Raw genomic sequence first — 21,112 nt, 5'->3', positions numbered from 1 at the left:
GGGTTAAAAGAGGATATTGAAGGGAGAAATCCAGTTAATTTTTTTCCAGACCTGGATCCCTGAAGTATTGGGTAGGGATGTGCAGGGTGAAAAAGTCAACGTAGAGACAGCCCAGTCGTCATCCTCCCCCCACTTCCAAAACCAAATCCTGAATAGAGACTCCGCTCAATCTTGCTAAAGTTGCTGCGTTACCAAGACAGAGAGAAGATTTTAAAAGCAGCAACAACCAGTATGAAAAAGAGGGAGAGCCCAATGGAGATTGAAGGTGGTAAAGTCTTTGTTTTACCCTGATATTAGTCAAACACTTTTAAAGTCAAGGAAAGAGTTTGAACCGGTCAAAAGGCTGGTAAAGCAAAAAGGTTATGAATGTGTGTTGTTGTACTCAGCCACCCTCAAAATAGTAATGCTGGGAGGAGGGTGGGTGGGGGTGAGGGGCAACAGAACATTTTTATCTGAGTTGGAAAAGGCTCTACAATTCGCTGAGGATTTACTGGTCCTTGGGGGGGGGGGGGGAAGAAAAGTAATAGTAAAAATGGGGAATAAACTATGGCAAGCTAAGGAGCTGTTGCAAATAGTAACAGTATTTTGGTGCAATTACATGTTATTATTGGGTTTATGGAAAGGAAGGGGGAAAGAAAAAAAAGTAAATATACGAAATGACAAGGGGAAAAAAGAAAAAAATTGAGATCTGGGGTGCTCAGGGGGAGAGGAGGGGAGGAGTATGAGGGCGGGGCACACACCTATTGTATTGAGAAGGATGGTGACAAGTTAAGGGTCATGGTCACCAAAGGAGAGAAAGGAGGGTGAGGGATGGAATATGGGCTGGGATGGGGGAATTATTTGGGTTAACTGGTTGTTCCATTATAGTTTTCATTGAGGATGTGTCTTTTTGTTTCTCTTTAGTTGAACTTTTGAGTCCTCATTTATTTTTCTCTCAGGGTGTGTCGCGGACCTGGCAGCTGGAGGCGATTGGCTGAGGATGATTGTAGGGTTGGGATGGGAGTTTGGGGCAGTGAAGATGCAGAAGGACTACTATATGACTACGCTAGGGGTGTTGGCTGAGAGCATAAAGTGTGTTAGTTTTAATGTTAATGGTCTAAACAGAAATGTTAAGAGAAAAAGGGTCTTGGCACACATTAAGAAAATGGGTGCAGAATTGGCCTTCCTCCAGGAAACCCTCATGACTGAACAAGAGCATCAAAAGTTTAAAAGAGGGTGGGTGGGCCAGGTAATAGCCTCCTTGTTCAGTTTAAAGGCAAGGGGGGGTTGCAATCTTGGTAGCAGAGAGTGTTCCGGTGAGAGTGCAGAGAGTTACTGCAGATAAAGCAGGTAGATTTGTATTGGTTCACCACCAGATATGCTCAGAATCTTGGACCTTAGTAAATGCATACGCTCCCAACTTTGATGATGAAAAGTTTATCCAGAATATTTTCCTGAGATTGGCAGAGGGAAGGGAGAATGTTTAGTTCGGGGAGACTTTAATTTTTGTCTGGATAAATCAACAAAGAAAATAACAAAAACAAAGGCAGTGAGGGCTACCATTGAGGATGTGAAGGAGCTGAACTTGATTGATAAATGGAGGAGGAAGCATCCAAGGGAGATGGATTACTCCTACTCAAGACAACATAAATCCTATTCGAGAATTGATTTTTTTTTGGCTTCAGCCCATGGTAGAGAGTAGGATCACGGAGGCTAGGTACATGGCAAGACTTCTCTCAGATCATTTGCCCTTGGTAATAATGATTGAAATGCTAGACAGGAAACAGTTTATAGCTGGCATCTTAATCCATTGCTGTTGAGTAAACTGGAGTTTTTTTGTTTTATAAGAGTGCAAATAGTTAAGTTTTGTGAGGCTAACTCTACCTCTGCTCCAGATAAATTCCTCCTTTGGGACACCCTCAAGGCATATTTTAGGGGTCAAATAATTGGATACACTAGAACAGTAAGGAAAGAATATGAGAAGGAGGTGAATGAATTAGAGCAAGAAATTACCCATTTGGAAAAGGACTTCCAAAGATCAGGCCCAGAAGACCAATACAGGGTTATTACAAATATGAAGTTGAAATATAACATGCTTCAACATACAGTAAGGAAAAGGCCATACTGCGATCAAGGCAAAAATATTACGAATTAGATGAGAGAACCCACAAGTCCTTGTTTGGCAGTTTAGGACAGAGCAGGCCTCAAGAACAATCAGTGTAGTGCAAGCTGGGAAAGATAGGGTCTCCTATAAACCAAAGGAAATTAATAATACCTTCTGAGAATATTCTGAAGGTTTATTTTAATTAGAATTGATGGGGAAGACGAACAAAATTATTGAGTTCTTGTCCAAAATAGAGCTACCAGATTTGAACTAAGAGGAGCAGGAAGAATTACATGGTCCTTTCATAGAAGACAAGATAGAGAAAACACTGAACTTGTTACAAATTAACAAGTCTTTGGGGGAAGATGGGTTTCCATCTGAATTCAAGATTTATTGATGCCTCTTTATATGGAGACCCATACGCTCCCAGATTCTTGTCCAACGGCAATTATTACGATAATCCAAAAGAAAGACAAAGCTTTATTGTTGCCATCTTCTTATAGGCCAATCTCGTTATTAAACATGGATTATAAGACAATAGCCAAAGCCCTGGCAAATAGATTAGCGAAGTATTTTCCAAAGCTAGTAAATAAAGATCAAGCAGGCTTTGTACCAAAAAGACAGGCAGCAGTTAACTTTGGTAGACTGTTGAATGCATTACACCTGGAACAAACTAGAAATGAGAGGGGTCTGGCTATGGCCCTGGATGCAGAGAAGGCATTTGACAGACTGGAGTGGACTTTCTATTTAAAATGCTGGATAAATTGGGGTTAGGGCCAACTTTTATTAATTGGATACGTGTGCTATATCATGTGCCCAAGGCAAAAGTAGTGACCAACAGACAAATTTCCTCAGCCTTCCCACTGACAAGGTTTAGTAGACAGGGGTGTCCATTATCTCCAGCTCTGTTCATACTGGCTATGGAACTGTTGGCCAAGGCCATTCGTCAGGATCCAGACATTAAGGGCAACAAAGTAGGCCTAGAAGAAAACCTATTTGCTGATGATGTGTTGGTATATTTGACAGACCCATTGAAATCACTGTCCAAACTGCACTCCACCCTGGAGGTCGATGGGAAGGTTTTTGGGAAGATGATCAGTTGGGACAAGAGTGAAATTATACCACTCATGGGAAAGGATTATAGTCAATGTCAAGAGAATTGTTACTTAAAGTGGCGGCTAAATGGGATCAAATATCTAGGAGTTGGAATAGATAATAAATTAAATAATTTGTACAAGTTAAATTACACCCACTTGCTGGGAAAAATCAAGGAGCACTTTTTTTTCCAGAACCTGCTTTCATGGTTAAGAACTTTTTTATGGAATGGGAAAGTAGCTAGTCTTTTTTTTTTAATTTTTTTTCTAATTTTTCACACTATAAACCATACTGACCAAAATACATATAGACATTTTTCTCTTGAATATATACAGTGTCATTTTCTCCCCTTTTCCCCCTCCCTTCCCTCCCTCCCTCACCCCCCCTTCCCATTTATTCAAAGTTCAATCTATAAGATACATTAAACCCATTAAACAATGTCGTCATTTAATAAAAATAAACAAGAAATTTTTGTCTTTTACTTTTATATACTGAGTCAGTTCATTTCGTTGTCTTCTCCTTCTGTCATTTTAGGTGGTGGAGGTCCGTGGTAGGATTTGTCTATTGTGTTTCATGTATAGTTCCCGTTATTTTTTCTAATGGAATACATTTATTTATTTCTATGGACCATTGTTGTATTCTCAAGTTGTCTTCTGATTTCCAGGTTGACATAATGCATTTTTTTGCTACAGCTAGGGCTATCATAATAAATCTTTTTTGTGCTCCGTCCAAATCGAGTCCAAATTCTTTATTTCTTATATTACTTAGAAGGAAGATCTCTGGGTTTTTTGGTATATTGCTTTTTGTGATTTTATTTAATATCTGGTTTAGATCTTCCCAAAATTTTTTCAATTTCTCACATGCCCAAATTGCATGTATTGTTGTTCCCGTTTCCTTTTTACAGTGAAAATATCTGTCTGATACTTTTGGGTACCATTTATTTAACTTTTGGGGTGTGATGTATAGCCTGTGTAACCAATTATATTGTATCATGTGTAACCTCGTGTTTATTGTATTTCTCATAGTTCCGGAGCATAGCTTTTCCCATGTTTCATTCTTTATCTTTATGTTTAGATCTTGTTCCCATTTTTGTTTAGGTTTACAGTTTGTTTCCTCGTTCTCCTTTTCTTGCAGTTTGATATACATGTTTGTTATAATTTTTAAAATTATCATTGTGTCTGTAATCACATATTCAAAATTTCTTCCTTCTGGTAACCTCATACTGTTTCCCAATTTGTCCTTCAATTAGGTTTTCAGTTGGTAGTATGCAAACATTGTATTGTGAGTTATATTATATTTGTCCTTCATTTGTTCAAAAGATAATAATTTATTTCCCGAAAAACAATTTTCTATTCTTTTGACCCCTTTTCTTTCCCATTCTCTGAAGGAAAGGTTATTTATTGTGAAAGGGATTAGTTGATTTTGTGTCAGAATTAATTTTGGTAGATAATTTATTTTATTCCTTTCTACGTGAATCTTCTTCCAAATGTTGAGCAGATGGTGCAATACTGGTGAATTCCTATGTTGCACCAATTTTTCATCCCACTTATATAGTATATGTTCAGGTATCTTTTCCCCTATTTTATCTAGCTCTAATCTGGTCCAATCTGGTTTTTCCCTTGTTTGATAAAAATCTGATAGGTATCTTAATTGGGCTGCTCTATAATAATTCTTAAAGTTTGATAGCTGTAAGCCTCCTTGTTTGTACCATTCTGTTAATTTATCTAGTGCTATCCTCGATTTTCCCCCCTTTCCATAAGAATTTCCTTATTATTTTCTTTAGCTCCTTGAAGAATTTCTCTGTTAGGTGAATTGATAATGATTGAAATAGGTATTGTATCCTTGGGAAGATGTTCATTTTAATACAGTTTATCCTTCCTATCAGTGTTAATGGTAAGTCTTTCCAGTGCTCTAAGTTGTCTTGTAATTTTTTCATTAATGGCTGATAATTTAGTTTATATAGATGGCAGAGATTATTATTTAGTTGTATACCTAGGTATCGAATTGTTTGTGTTTGCCATCTAAATGGTGATTCTTTCTTAAACTTTGTGAAATCCGCATTATTCATTGGCATTGCTTCACTTTTATTTGCGTTGATCTTGTACCCCGATAATTCTCCATATTCCTTCAATTTCTTATGTAATTCTTTTATTGATATTTCTGGTTTTGTTAAGTATATTATAACGTCATCTGCAAATAGACTGATTTTATATTCCTTCTCTTTTATTTTTATTCCTCTTATTTTATTTTCTGTTCTTATCAGTTCTGCTCGTGGTTCTATAGCTAGCGTGAACAGTGAGGGAGATAGTGGACATCCCTGCCTTGTTGATCTGCTTAATTTAAATTGGTTTGATATAAATATCCATTTACTGTCACTTTCGCCAATGGTCCCTGATATAATGCTTTAATCCAATTAATATATTTCTCTGGTAGGTTGAATTTTTGTAGTACTTTGAATAAATAATTTCATTCTACTCTGTCAAAGGCTTTCTCTGCGTCTAAAGCAACCGCTACTGTTGGAGTTTTATTTCCTTGTACTGCGTGGATTAAGTTAATGAATTTACATATATTGTCCGTTTTTCGTCTTTTTTTAATAAATCCAGTTTGGTCTAGTTTTACTATTTTTGGTACACAGTCGGCCAATCTGTTTGCTAATAGTTTAGCTATTATCTTAAAATCTGTGTTAAGTAGAGGTATTGGTCTATATGATGCAGGTGTTAGTGGATCTTTCCCCGTCTTTGGTATTACTGTAATTATTGCTGTTTTGCATGAATCTGGTATGTTTTGTGTTTTTTCAGTCTGGTTCATTACTTCCAGGAGAGGAGGAATTAATATGTTAAAATGTTTTATAGAATTCTATTGGGAGTCCATCCTCTCCTGGTGTTTTATTGTTCAGTAGTTTTTTTAATATCTCCTGTATTTCTTCTATTTAAAATGGTTTTATTAATTTATTTTGCTCCTCTGTTTGCAATTTCGGTAGTTCAATTTTAGTTAGAAATTCATCAATTTTGTCTTCTTTCCCTTCGTTTTCAGTTTGATATAGTTGTTTGTAGAATTCCCTGAAGTTTTTGTTGATCTCCGTTGGGTTAAATATAATTTGTTTGTCCTTTTTCCTTGATGCCAATACCGTTCTTTTAGTTTGTTCTGTCTTAAGCTGCCACACTAGTATTTTGTGCGTTTTTTCTCCTAGCTCATAATACTTCTGTTTTGTCTTCATTATGTTCTTCTCCACCTTATATGTTTGTAGTGTTTCATATTTTATTTTCTTGTCTGTCAATTCTCTTCTTTTAGTTGCATCTTCCTTTATTGCTAATTCTTTTTCTGTATTTGTTATTTCCCTTTCCAATTGTTCTATTTCTCGATTGTAGTCCTTCATCTTAGTTGCATAACTTATTAGCTGTCCTCTGATGAATGCTTCCATTGCGTCCCATAGTATAAATTTATTTTTCACTGATTCCGTATTTATTTCAAAGTACATTTTAATTTGTCGCTCATTGAATTCTCAAAAATCCTGTCTTTTAAGTAGCATGGAGTTTAATCTCCATCTATACTTTCTTGGTGGAATGTCCTCCAGCTCTATTGCCAATAACAGGGGTGAGTGATCTGATAACAATCTAGCTTTATATTCCATTATCCTAACTCTTCCTTGAATGTGGGCTGATAACAGGAATAGGTCTATCCTTGAGTATGTTTTATGTCTACCCGAATAATATGAATATTCCTTTTCCTTTGGGTGTTGTTTCCTCCATATATCCAAAAGTTGCATTTCCTGCATCGATTTAATTATAAATTTGGTTACTTTGTTCTTTCTGTTTGTCTTTTTTCCAGTTTTATCCATGTTTGAGTCCAAATTAAGGTTAAAATCCCCTCCTATTAGTATATTCCCTTGCGTATCTGTGATCTTCAAAAAGATATCTTGCATAAATTTTTGATTTTCTTCATTAGGTGCTTATACATTGAGTAAATTCCAAAATTCTGAATATATTTGACATTTTATCATTACATACCTCTCTGCTGGATCTATTATTTCCTCTTCTATTTTGATTGGTACATTTTTATTGATTAATATAGCTACTCCTCTGGCTTTTGAATTATATGATGCTGCTGTTACATGTCCTATCCAATCTCTCTTTAATTTCTTGTGTTCCACTTCAGTTAGATGTGTTTCTTGCAAATTTAACAGCTTCTTCCTTTGGTTATGTATTCCATTAATATTTATAGTCATATAGTTCAACATGGCCATTTCATACTTTGTTTATCTTTCCTTTCTGTTTCCTCATCATCACCTTCCCTTCTTATCCATTTCTGTTTTCTTTTTTTGAACACATTGTAAGACAACATTTCTAAAACATAAAATATTTCCACTATTCCCATATCTAAAATTCCTTTAACCCCAATAGTCCCTCCCCTCTCTGAGTTGCCCTTTGTCCCTTGTCGGGCAACCACATCTCCCCTCTCCATTTGGATTTGCGAACCCGCTCGCAAGCGTCAACTGATTTCGCAGTGACTGTTGTTCTTCCCCACCCAGCCCCCCAGAAAAGATTTTAATCTTCATATATAACAAAGCTCACGCTCTTAATTCCCTCCTTACTTCCTTTCTTCCCTTTCTTTCCCTTCTTAGTTCTTACTTATACTTTATTCTTCTTTATATATAGTTTGTTTTCATTTTTGTTCTTGCTACATCTCTTCATCTCTCTGTCTGTTTTGTAGGTGTTCTGCAAATTTTCATGCTTTTTCCGGATCCGAGAACAGTTTGCTTTGCTGCCCCGGGATCACTATTTTAAGCACCACTGGATATTTTAAAATAAATTTTTTCCATAGGGTAAATTTAGCTGCATTAAACTCCTTCCTCTTCTTCAGGAGTTCAAAACTTATGTCTGGGTAGAAAAAAATTTTTTGACCTTTGTATTCCAGTGGTTTTTTTGACTTCTCTTATTTTCTTCATTGCCTTCTCCAATATATTTTCTCTTGTCGTATATCTTAGGAATTTTACTAGAATGGATCTTGGTTTTTGTTGTGGCTGTGGTTTAGGGGTTAATGTTCTGTGTGCCCTTCCTATTTCTATTCCTTCCTGTAATTCTGGCATTCCCAGGATCCTGGGGATCCATTCTTTTATAAATTCTTTCATATTTTTGCCTTCTTCATCTTCCTTAAGGCCCACTATCTTTATATTGTTTCTCCTATTATAGTTTTCCATTATATCTATCTTCTGAGCTAACAGCTCCTGTGTTTCTTTAACTTTTTTATCAGATTCTTCTAATTTCTTTTTTTAAGTTGTCCACCTCCATTTCTATGGCTGTTTCTCATTCTTCCACCTTGTCTAGTCTTTTTCCTATTTCTGTCATGACCATCTCTAATCTATTCACTTTCTCTTCTGTACCTTTTATTCTTCTTTTTATTTCACTGAATTCTTGTGTCAGCCATTCTTTTAATGTTTCCATATATTCTTTCAAATTTAATGTCCCTTCCCTTCATCTTCCATTTCTCTGTGTAGAGTTTGATGTTCTCCCTCCTCTTCTTCTGATTCCACTCCAGGATCTGTGTCCTTTACCTCTGTCTATTCTGATTTTCTTGTTGGGTTGTTTATTTTATTTTGTTGGATATTTTTATTTTTATTATTTTTATTAAAGGTGTCTTGGTGTTGGTCATCTTCCTCTGGGTTGGTCATCTGTTGTTTCTCTGATTTCCTTTTTTTATTCTCTTCCTTCTTGTTCCCGTTATTTTCTATGTTTTCCTGTTGGGAGTCTTGCTGTTGTGTTATACTTGTCTGTTTCAGCTGTGGAGATTTACTCCTCAGCTGGTCCCCCCTCCCCCTCTCGGTGTTGTTTTTGTCTTGCGCAGTTGTGCACTTTTGTTTGGCTCCGAGAGCCATCTTTGTAGTCCTGAGTTCGGTGTTTCCACAGCGGGCCTCCTCGTACAGGTAAGGCCTTCACCTTTCTCTTCTGACGTCTTTCCTTCTTCTTTTCTTCCCATTGTTTTTGGTTTTTCTTTCTTTGCTGCCACTTTCTCCACACTTTTATTTTTAATTTGTTATGGTTTCTGTGTTTGTGGCTTTGCTTTTTCTTTACTTTTTTTTTTTAACTTTTCTGGAGTGGGCTGGTATTTTCTTACCGGTCACTACTCCATCACGTGACTTCCCCCAAGTAGCTAGAGTCTTGATGAAGACATAGACTGGGATTACAGTCTGGGCAGTTTACGGATGCCAGACTTCAAAAAGTATTATTGGACAGCCCAGTCGAGATGCATCTCCTCATTCTTCGAGGGAGGGGAGGTGTCATCCTGGGTACAAATTGGTCTGCACTTGGTGGGTGAGAAGGTGGCAGAGGATTTCATTTATAAATGGAATGTCAAATTGCTATCCGGAAAAACTAATAGCCCCATACTGAAACAAATTATTCACATTTGAAATAACATTTACCAATATTTAGGAACAGAAGTGGGGATGTCCCAAAGGTCACCCCTGATTCCAAATCGATTAATACCTTTCACAGTAGGTAACAAGGTCCTGGACATCTGGCACTGGAACAGCATCAGGTGTATGCAGGAATGTTGCGAGCAGGTGAAGCAAATGTCATTTGAACAACTTAGGCTCAAATGTGATTTATGAAATAGGACATTCCACTGCTACCTTCTGGTAGATCTTTACTACAGAACAAATTAAATCCAACCATGGCCCCACCAAAGAGACCATGATTCAAAGGGAGAACACAAGGAAATATATTTCGTCCAAGTGGAAAGACCTAGATGAAACCTTCATAAATCAAGGCAGAAATGAGATTCGAACCTAGGAATAATGATTGATGAACAACACTGGTCCAACCTGTGTCGGACCAGCATGACTGCAATCATCAATGCACAGAATAAGCTGGTGCAATACAATTTTTTGCACCAGCGATACCTTACAGTGCAAAAGATTAATAGATCTAAGCCGGAATTATCAGACCAATGTTTTAGATGCAGCATTGAGACAGGGACCTTTGTTCAGGTGACCTGTACATGTACCAAGGTGAGGATCTTCTGGATGGAACTAGGCGAAGTCCTAGGGAAAATTATAGGTAAGGAATTCCCACACGGCCCGGAGTTGTTCCCGTTGGGTAATATAATGGACAAAATGAAGCTGTCCAAATATCAAATTCAATTTGTAATGATCGTATTGTTGGTGGCAGTTTGACTCTTGTTTGAGCATTGCGTGATGTTCCCCTGTAGAAAATCACATATAACTTAAGGGGGAGGGATGACGCTTTCAAAAAGATTTGGCAATCCTACCTAAACTTTATAGGAGCATGATTGTAGGGAGGGCTCTGTGCCTTGCTGATCTGCATTCCCTGCTTCCTTCTCAGTTTGAGATGGGGGGGGGGGAGGGGGTGGTCTGTCTCATTCCAGCCAGGTAAAGCCAGGAAAAGAAATTGGCCTGGGCCTGGGCTGCCATGCCATGACATACCTATAACTCCCTGATGTATGATTTATTCCTTTGTTGTGAGTGGTTTTATTGTTCTGTGGTTTTTTTGATTAGTTAAGCATTAAATGTTATGTGTCACAGGAGCCGCGGGGGTGGGGGTGGGGGTAGGGGATGGGATACGTTTGGACTAAGCAGTGGAATCTCTATAGAATGGATTTGGATGAGTTGTAGTCAGTGTTGATTATACGCACTGACAATGATATTGTTGAAAGCTCTTTGAGTCCAAGTCTGGAAAATTATTAATAAAATATTTTAGAAAAAGATTAAATATTAATAATTGCCTCTAAAATGAAGAAATATTGAAGCATCACTTAAAAACATTCCAAACTGCACCATTTTTAAGAATGTTCCAGCTGACATCATGAGCGTTTCTTTCATGTACAGGTGCTACAGAAGCTTGGTAAAGCAGACGAGACAAGAGATGAGCAGTTTGAAGGATTTGTACAAAACTTCAAAAAGCAGGAGGTAAATAAATAAATGGATGAATGAACTAACTTCCAAACAATGTAATTGGTTAAAGGTGGATATATTTTCAGTTGTATATTCTGTTACAGTACATAAGAACATAAGGACCTATTCCTACTCAAGCATCCAACTCAAATTAATTTCCTCACTTGATGCCTGTCTTCATTGATTCCTGCAAATTCCTTTCACAATCTGGGATACCTCAGTGAGATTACCACTCATTTTTTGAACGTTCATTTGTTAATGGGTTAGCTTATCCATGTTTGCTTGATTGATTAATCAATGAGGACCCAGAATCTGCAAAGAATATGGAAGAATAAGTGAATAAACAAAGGATTAGTTGATGAAATATGATGTGGGGGGGGAAAATGAGACAATTCATTTAAGTAGGAAGAATAGCGAAACAATATTTTTTAATGATGAGAAGCAAATACACTAAGGGAGATGACTTTCTGCTCATGAAATGCAGAATGGAAAACTTGAAGGAACAACAGTAATTAGGAACCAATGATATGCCACCCCAGTGGATGGAGAGGTCATCTCTCCTTGTAGGACAACATCCACATCTAATGAATTAGAATTGCACACCCCAGGCATGGATGCGCTTTAAGTGAGAAGACCAAAGTTGTACACAGTATGCAAGCTGTGGACTATCCAAATCTTGCATTAAGATGTACAACGATAATTAGGAAGATCAGTATTGGATCACTCTTTATTCTTTATAAATTTCTAAATTTACATCTAATTATAAATATATCTAAATATTACATAGATTATATTAAATAAACAACCAAATATTGAATCTTGTGGATAGATGCTTGCAATCACTGAAACATTGCCCAATCAGCCTGACTGAATCCAATTTGCCACTTGGCCTTAGATCCAGCACTTTTATTTCTATTGACCCAAATCCCCTGAGTTTTGAGAGCTCAGGTGTAATGTTGCATGAAATGAGTGAGTGGGCAACAAATAATGTGTAAATATGTGTCGTTATCCACTTTTGTTCATATCATAAAAATGTGGATATGTTGATATTCAAATGGGCCTGGTTGGGCTTTGTACCCATCACTGGAAGCCAATACAGAAGTGTAGCAAGTGATCAGGAGAGCAGATCATATGCCATTCTTTATTACCCAGTGGGTTTGGTTACAAGAATAAGGAAGTCTTAAGACATCAGACTTTGATGAGATTTCATCTGGACTACTGTGGAGAGCTTTGGTTTCCTTCCCTTAAAAAGTGATCCTTGCCATAGAGGCATGATTCACTAGATTGGTTCCAGAGACAGTGAGTTTGCTGAATCTGGGGAGATTGAATAGATTGGGCCAGTGTTCTCTAGAATTTAGGAGAGAGGATTTCAATGCGTGTTACTAAACTCTTAGAAAGTTTAACTATCTGTCAAGATTTCAATAGAAGGATGTTTCCCCTGACTGAGGAATTTAGAATATGGTGGCACCAGTTGAATTATGGGTGAGTGGGCTTGAGATGCGGAAATATCTTTTCACTCAGAGGGGGTGGTGAACATCTAAAATGTTCTGTCGCAATGGTGAAGCAGTCTCAAGCCATCAAATTTATTCAAAACCGAGATCACTAGATTACACAATATTGATGGAATTAAGGCATTTTGGGATAGTGCAGGAAAATGAGATGGTAAGTTGAAGATCAGTCGAAGAGCTGGATGGTCTACTCCTTTACCTTTGCTTTTGCTCTGATGACCCATAATTAGGACAACATGGTGATCTTATGAAGTTAGCAGTTTTGTGATGAATTTTAGTGCGGTCATACACATTCAGATTGTTCCAAAGAAGCCTGCAGGAAAATACGAAGGATTTTTATTCTGCCACTTTTGAAGGAGCACATTTCATACTCATAGAAATGTACTAGTACTTCCTTAATATGTATGATGATTTTGGGTGGGGGAAAAGGTGCCCCTTGCCACACTTGTGTAAGCCCTGGTGTGCCAGAGAAACCTGGTGATGATAGCAACAGAGAACTAAGATTTTGTTTTGTGGCCTCTCTGACTTGGAAGGAGGTTCCATGAATTATAAAGGAACAGTACTCTATGTGAGATAGTGTTTTGCCATTTTCAATTACCTCCTTGGATCAGAGACCGTGGCAGATTCATCACCTAAAAGAACCCTGATGATTGGTTGTGAGTTTCTGGAAGGTGGGAGATGGGGTGGATTCTTCTTCTTTGGCTTGGCTTCGCGGACGAAGATTTATGAGGGGTAATGACCACGTCAACTGCAGGCTCGTTTGTGGCTGACAAGTCCGATGCGCGACATCCTTCATGTGTGTCAACAATGAAGGATGATATTGCTGTATTACATTGTTAGGGTTATTACATGTTTGTGTTTTTTTTCCAGGCTGAAGGTTGTCGATTACAGAGAGAACTACGTGGCTACCTAACTGCAGTGAAAGGTTATCATACAGATTGATGTTCAATGTTATGACGCATGTTTGACATGGAAAGTTGACATATTCAGCAGTTTATTTCTACCATGTGTTCTTGTTTTAGGTATCAATCACTTTCAAAATACCCCAGCTTTCCTAGTCCTGCCAAGGTTGCTCGATACCCTGTAAAACAGTTTGTTCGGCGCTCCTGAGCTCTCACTGTGGGCTTCCATCAACACAGGATCTGTCACCTCCACCCACAATCTCTAAGTTTCCCCACCTGCTGATTTCTCAGGAAGGCAACAGTGCCTTGTGGCACTGCTTCCCCTCTCATCCCACCACCACCCCACCTCCCCAAAGTGTTAATCCTGGATGCAAGAAATGGGAGAACTTCACAGAGTGGAAATCAGAGATCTGGTGTTTTACTCAGAGCTTGATACATTTATTATTTGGTTTCTAGATTTTAGGAGAAGATAATTTTGCTAACACTCTGGGGGATCTACATTGTTACTAAGGAAACAAAACACCTGAAGCATAGTATCAACTGTTAAAACTTTGATTTCCTCCTTAGAAAAACATAAGAAGTAGCATTTATTAAACAGTTCACTTTAGTAAACCCATGTAAAGCTCCATTAATAATACCCGGAAATGTTTCTTACCAACAATATATATTGATATGCAAAGAACAAATGAAATGTGATCTTGTTTAGTTAACTGGTGAATGTTCAGATTGCTCAATGTGCTTTTCTTAATACAGGAATCATTTAGTGAACATAGGCTCCTCATGAAGTCAGACCATCTGATAAGTCATAACTATGGGTGGAATTTACTAAGTGGGATATTTTCCTGCATAATATAGTAGACACACCAATGGGAGATTCTTAAACCACCTTTAAAAAGATAGGCGGAAAATACTGGAGACCGCAGACGCTGGAATCTGAAGCAAAACACAGTCTGCTGGAGTAACTCAATGGGTCAAGCAGCATCAGTGGGAGAAAAGGGATAATTGATGTGTCAAGCTTCGATTATGGGATTCTGCTCAAAATGTCAACCATTTTTTTTCACCACTGATTCTGCTTGACCCACTGAGTTCTTCCAGAGGAGTGCATCTTGCTTTAAGAATTGATGAAAAAATACGATCCACCCAGCTCACTTTCCATCATCCTGATCACTGAATGTGATGGAGTTGTTGACGTTCTTAAGCAGTTTAACTCAATTCCATTGGAAATGGCTCTCATGTCAACCAAATTAACATTGCAGATAATTTAGTGCAAGGCTATATGGAGATCTTTAGGAAACCTTGAACTCGGAACCAAATTGCTGGGTCTAGTCACTCAAAAGAGAAAGTCACGTTTGAATTTCTAATGCATCTTCCTCAGTCCCAAGATATCCCAATGTAGATGGTAAACCACCATGTTACTTTGGCAGAGTAGTCACTGTGGTAATGCAGGCATCGAGGAACCACCTCCAACAGTGCACCAACCCCCAGCACTTGGATCTCTCTGAATTTAATTCCTACTTCATCCCAAGCAACCTCATGTATCAAATTGCCAATAAATTGGAATTTTTTTCTTTTTTTTAGATCTTTGGGTTAGTTAGACCATGTTGAACTTAGCATAAATTCAGCTGAAAATGCATGAAAATTGTCTGACCTCTCCCTGTGAAACCCATCCAAACACTAAAAACCTGCATTCAATTCCCAGCCCGCAGAAGTTCTTTGGTGTGATTCCTTCTTGTATACAGAACTTATCATTGTGGGGTGGGGGCTGGTGGGGAGCAAATGACATGGATGACCAGCAGCACCTGAACAGGCAACTGGCCTTGCAAGGGGGAAAAAAAAATCACTGCAGTAAAATAGCAAAATCTACGAATGTAGTGTGGATGTTGTGATTCCTCATTTGAATTGTTTGGGTCTTTTCAAGTGGAATTCAATTGTGTTTCTCCTGGATATCCAGTTGAATAATCAAGTCCAGTGAAGCTAGTTTGGTAATAACAGAAAGCACATGATGTCATTGTCTTAACTGCCTCCATAAAAATATACCCATACTTATTGACCATGCCCTTATCCCTACCACTGTAACCACTGCCAATTTATAAAAAGAGCAAAGACACTCTGAATGGCCTTGAAATACAAAGAGAGGTTGGGGAGGCTAGGCTATTTTCCATGCAGCATTGGAGACGGAGGGGTGACCTTGCAGAGGAATAAAAAATAATGAGGGGCATGGATAAGGTTAGTAGCCAGTTTTTTCCCCAGGGTAGGAGAGTCTAAAACTAGACAGGTCTAGGTTTGAGGTGAGGGGAGAAAATTTGCAAGTAACCTGAAGGGCAGCTTTCTCTACACAGTGAGACCTATCTATGACCTGGTGACAGGATAGAGGGTGTGAGATTTGATTGTACAAAGGGAAATTTTGTCATCGGGCTCAAGTTCTTCAAAATCATTGGTGCATCTGTCAGTTTACTCATAAAAATGTTATGTTTTTACTTCATGGAATCAACAGATATTTAAAATAATCCAAACAAAAGAGGCAAAATTCCCATCCTTCATTGTTTCATGCCAAAAAGTATTTGAGCCCCATTAATCACTGATTCCCCCCCATTGCTTGATGGTAAAATAATGGCAGTGTTCTGAAACAATGACAACATAAAGGAACACATTTGAATGCAAGAATTTATGCCGAGGGTTGGTTGGTGTTCTGAATATGCGAAACTGTTTAATTCTATAGGCATGCAGGAAGCTTCTACAAAGCTCACGGAGTCATTGCACGAGGTGTATGAGCCTGAATGGTATGGCAGGGATGACATTAAAGCTGTCGGCCAGGTAAGGATGAGCCCAGGTCAGATACAGCGACTGGTTCACCAGAAAAAGTGCCCAATATTTGTTTGTTAATGATGCATTTTTGTTGTTCTAGATCTGAGCAAATAAGAGCACTTACTGAATGCTCACAGAGTAATGTACCTTGAGACGTTTTGACTGGGGGAGTGTTAAAGAGGTGCAAGTATTTTTCAATGCTGCACCCCACCTCCTACAAACTCCTTGTGGGAATGGAGCTAATCTTTCCAGCTTGTGGGAAACTGTTCAACTTGGGATGACTACAGTATAGAAAAGGTCACCCAAGCCTCAGTAACTGAAATGCTGATGTTTGAGCATGTTGAGAGTCACCCTACAAAGAATCACCAGTTTATTCACTGAACCACTGAGAGAGTGAACTTGATTCTTAAAATCCACAATAACAATTTATAACTAGATCCTGTAAAATTATGAGTGTATTGTCATATGTATGAGCATAACATACAGATGATATGATATTCTTACTTCATGTAGCCTACAACAATATTTGAAATTTCATTTAGATAGAACACAGTAACAGGCCCTTCCAGCCCTCAAGCCATATACACTCAACAGACCAACATTGAATTGAATTGTTGAATTTAGTGCACAATGAGACAGAAAAAGAAATAATAAATATAAAAGGATAGTTAAATAAGTATTCATAGATGGCACTGCAAAAAAGTTATGTTGTAGCGGGCCAAGTGATTGCACAATTAGACGGGCTGAATCGCCGCCCCAGTCAATTGGAACAAGATGGCATGGGCCCCCTTTCCCTTATCAGGAGAAGCCTGCATTTCGTGAACCGCATTGCCTGGGTGATGTCACCACTCCCTGGTTGCACGTCGCTGGGCAGGCAGTGACTCTGCAATGCAAAGACGTCACTCCCATAAACCAGCGCGCCCCAGACAGGAAGTGGGTCATCCACTAAAAGTAGCGTGAGAGATTCAAATAAAGTCAGCTACTGGTTCACCCTCCTGTTGTGTTGATCGACTTCATTTGAGTAATGCCGCTGTTAGCAGCCGCTGCAATGTTTCATTTGTGCAGACAGACCTTTAGGTATCCAGGATTAGTTTATTGTTGGGGTAGTTTGGAGAGGTCCATGAGCCTGATAGGTGTTGGGAAAAAGTGTTCTTGAACCTAGAAGTGCTAAACATCAGGCTTCTGTATCTTCTGGCTGAAAGTAACAGTGAGAAAGACTCTGATTGTGTTGTTGGTTGCCTTCTTGGGGATACACCTCACATGGGTATCCCTGAATGTAGGCCAATCAAAATTTACATGTTTTTAGCCTGTTAACAAAGCGCAGATCTTTGAATATTTGAGCTTGGTTCATTTGTGAATCAGGTCAGTCAGCATAATCTTGCCCATATTCTAACTAACTGAGTCAAGTTACCTTTGACCTCTATGCTCATTGCTGGAGTGAAAGATGTAGGATCCTGCAAGTCGCTGATGTAACTGAACCTCAATGGTGCAATGTTACAGCACCAGCGACCTGCGCTATTTGTAAGGAGACTCCCCATGGTCTGTATGGGTTTTCACCAGGTGTTCCATTTCATTCAACTTTCTAGCCATAGGGGCCATAGTAGATTAAATGGGTGGCACAGGCTTCATCGGCCAGAAGGGCCTTGTACCTTTTAATGCTGTCTCAGTTAAAAAAATAATTGTGTTAGGATGCGTGATTTTGAGCATAAGAGTGGCATTAATTGTGATTTTTTTTTTCAAAATGTCACTTGTAGGATGTGGATGTGGTTGATAAGACTAGGAATTGTGGTCAGTGTGTGATCTGTAAAAAGGAGGTAATTGAACTGTTTGAGAATGCTAAGCAAGGTGACTAACGACTGAAATCATCTTGGCAATGAGGAAAGGAATCTGTTTACTTTAGGGGAGGGCTCTGATTTCACCATTTGCATTACCTCCAAAGTTTCTGTCTTTGTGACTTGGAGAAAAGAACTCTTCCAAGGACGTCAAGTGCTATAGGTCAGCATTCCTCTTTCCTAAAATATCACACTTATTTTGGCAAATAGAGGTGCAATGATAATTTGCCATACACACCCCAATGGCCAGCCTGTATCCTTGTGGATGAGTGTGTTAAAGTAAGTGTCAATGAACAATAATCCGATTCTGAGCTTTGAGAGGCATGCTGTGTGAACACTTTTTCTGTTAATTGCCACAACTTTTTTGTATTATCATTGATTTGTGCATTTAATTCCTGTCACTTAATTAACCACTTGTCTCTGAATCAGTTGTATTTTATTTTTGGATCAAGATACAATTTGTATTGTTGCCTTTATAAGCTTAGAAGCAATTCTCTGCTTACTTCTCAGAGTTCTGATTTATTGTGGGCAGACTTCCACCAGAAGCTGGTTGACCAGGCTTTGTTGACACTGGACACATACTTGGGGCAGTTTCCTGATATTAAGGTATGATCTAAATACAGTGTATTCAATCGAGGCTGGTGATCTCCACCTAAAATGCCCGTGCCACTTCAGGGTAATTTTGACTTCCAACACCAGTGTAAATCAGATGATGTTGGAATGGCTTCTCATTGTTCGACATTCATCAAGTTAACAGAATTGAAAATCGGGAGATTTGTCTGGGGAACTGATCAGATATCGCCCATTTTACCTCATGTGCCAAGGTCAAAGGACCCTCACTGAATCTTTATCTATTGGCATTCCTATATTAAACACATAGCTGCCATTATCTCCTTCCTCCAACCACCACTGTCTGCATGGGTTTTGTCCGGGTGCTCCGGTTTCCTCCCACCCTTCAAAATGTACTGGGGGTGTGAAATTGGGCGCCACGGGCCAGTACACCAAAAGGGCTTGTTACCAGGCTGCTTTCTAATTTTAAATTTAAATTATAAATTTTAATTTAACCTTAAGCCACTTTGGGGTGTAAGACAAGCCTATATACAGTAAATGCATGTTTAACTTCAGCCTTTGAGTCTTGAACTGATTCTATATCATTTCCTTATTTTGTGTGCCACGTTCTTGGTATAAATATAGATTTCATACTCAGTCCATTTTCTTCTCTATGGCCTTGTCTATTCACACAGCCACCTTTTAATAACATGTTTATATTTTTATATATCTCCTTCTGCTTGGCTCGGTCAAGGCACTGTTCCCGTTTCTGGGGCTGGAGCTGTGTTTTTAAACTTCCTGCTGCCTCGAGCAAACATACATTTCTGTGAATGAATAGCAATCGTTCATATTTGTTGAAGTATAAATGAGCTTTATCAATGTGTTTATCAAGTGCAGTGTTGTGAGGGAGAATTTGTACCTGCACTAGTTCAGACACAGCATTCTTGTCTGAGGTTGGGATCCAAGTTCCTTAGCAGAGACTTAATTCATTGGAGGTTGAAATGTTGAACTGAAGATCCATCTGCCCACCCAGCGGTATGGTTGGCATAAGGGTTAGCGCAATGCTGTTACAGCACCAGTGATCAGGACCGGGGTTTGAATCCCACACTGTCAGTAAGGAGTTTGTACGTTCTCCCCATATCTGTGTGGGTTTTCCCTGAGGGCTCCAGTTTCCACCCACCATTCAAAACATACCAGGGGTGTAGTTTAATTGGGTGTAAATTGGGCGCACGGACTCATGGGCCAAAATGGCCTGTTAACGTCCTATTTGAATAAATTTTAAAAATAACAGATCAAAGCACGTAATTTTTAAAAGCAGCAGGCAAATCCTCACAACAATCCAAAAGAAAAAAACAACACTTACTGCCTTTTTTTCCAGATTTACAGTTTATTAAAATTATTCATCAGGCCATTCAGTATCTGTGAGGAAACACCATTAAATCTGCTTGCAGAAGAGTTTGCTGTTGGATCAGCAGAATTTCTGGACTACCCGATGTAATGTTATTAATATTCAAATTACAATTTAATTCACTTACTGGAAAATAAGAATATTACATGGTTACATTTGAGTTAACCCGGTTAAATTTAAAGGACCGCTGGAAATGCAACGAGGTAAATTTCAAGAGAGTGCTGGAAATGATGACCCACCAATTAGAGAGGAGGGTAGATGAACCAGGCCCCTGGTAAGTGGTTGGAGAGCACAAGAATGGAAGTCCTTGTGAATGGATGGGGAAGGGGACAACAGGAACCTCAGTGAGTGAGCAGGGAGAACCTGGTGATGGGGGAATGGGAACTTCAGTGAGTGGACAGTGAATGCAGGAACTGACCCATGAGGGATGGGACAAACTCAATGAGTGGGCAGCAAGCTCAGGAATAGGCCCCTTGGGGAGTGGAGGAACAAGAACCTCAGTGAGTGGGCAGGAAGTGCAGGCATAGGCCCCCTAATGGAGAACAGGGACCTCAGTGAGTGGGCAGGGAGAGAAGGAACAGGGTCCTGGAGAATGAATGAGGAATGGGGAACATGAACTCAGTGAGTGGGCAGAGAGTGCAGGAACAGGGCCCTGAGGAATAGGGTAACCCCAGTGAGTGGGTATGGAGTACAGGAACAGGCCCCTGGTGAATGAACAAAAAATGCAATAAACATCAAGATGCTGAGCCATCACCATTCCAAGGCAGGCTACCAGTTTTACTCCAGATAAGATTCTTAGTCTATTTTTATTAGAGGCCTTCCTAATATTCTGGCCAATCTGTATCCTTCAAACAATGGTATCAGATAATACGAAGGTTATCGGATTGCTATTTGTGGAGTTAACACTGTGCACATGCTGGCTACTGCTTATCTTACAGTCAAGCAAACACCATAAAGATATTTAGTTCAGGACTAATGACTGATTTTGGAATGTCTTGGTATCATGAGAGGCTTTCCTCCC

At 38.9% G+C, this 21,112-nt stretch overlaps 1 protein-coding gene across 5 annotated transcripts in view; it reads left to right on the top strand.

Moving 5' to 3' along the window:
- The window catches only part of amph (amphiphysin), a 202,642-nt gene that overhangs the window by 41,246 nt on the left and 140,284 nt on the right, over positions 1–21,112 (top strand). For all 5 annotated transcript variants that reach the window (XR_011352088.1, XM_069920633.1, XM_069920635.1 and 2 more), the window contains exons 2-5: positions 11,022–11,102; positions 13,466–13,520; positions 16,217–16,311; positions 18,645–18,740. Coding sequence is in view for 4 of the 5 variants with exons in the window: in XM_069920633.1 (XP_069776734.1) it covers positions 11,022–11,102; positions 13,466–13,520; positions 16,217–16,311; positions 18,645–18,740 (327 nt within the window). In the remaining variant the exon portion in view is untranslated. The remainder of the gene's footprint in view (positions 1–11,021; positions 11,103–13,465; positions 13,521–16,216; positions 16,312–18,644; positions 18,741–21,112) is intronic.

The sequence above is a fragment of the Narcine bancroftii genome, chromosome 2 (genome assembly GCF_036971445.1).
Source record: "Narcine bancroftii isolate sNarBan1 chromosome 2, sNarBan1.hap1, whole genome shotgun sequence".
Classification (NCBI taxonomy): Eukaryota; Metazoa; Chordata; class Chondrichthyes; order Torpediniformes; family Narcinidae; genus Narcine; species Narcine bancroftii.
The sequence above is the reverse complement of the archived record's forward strand: the minus strand, read 5'-3'. Positions and strand labels throughout refer to the sequence as shown.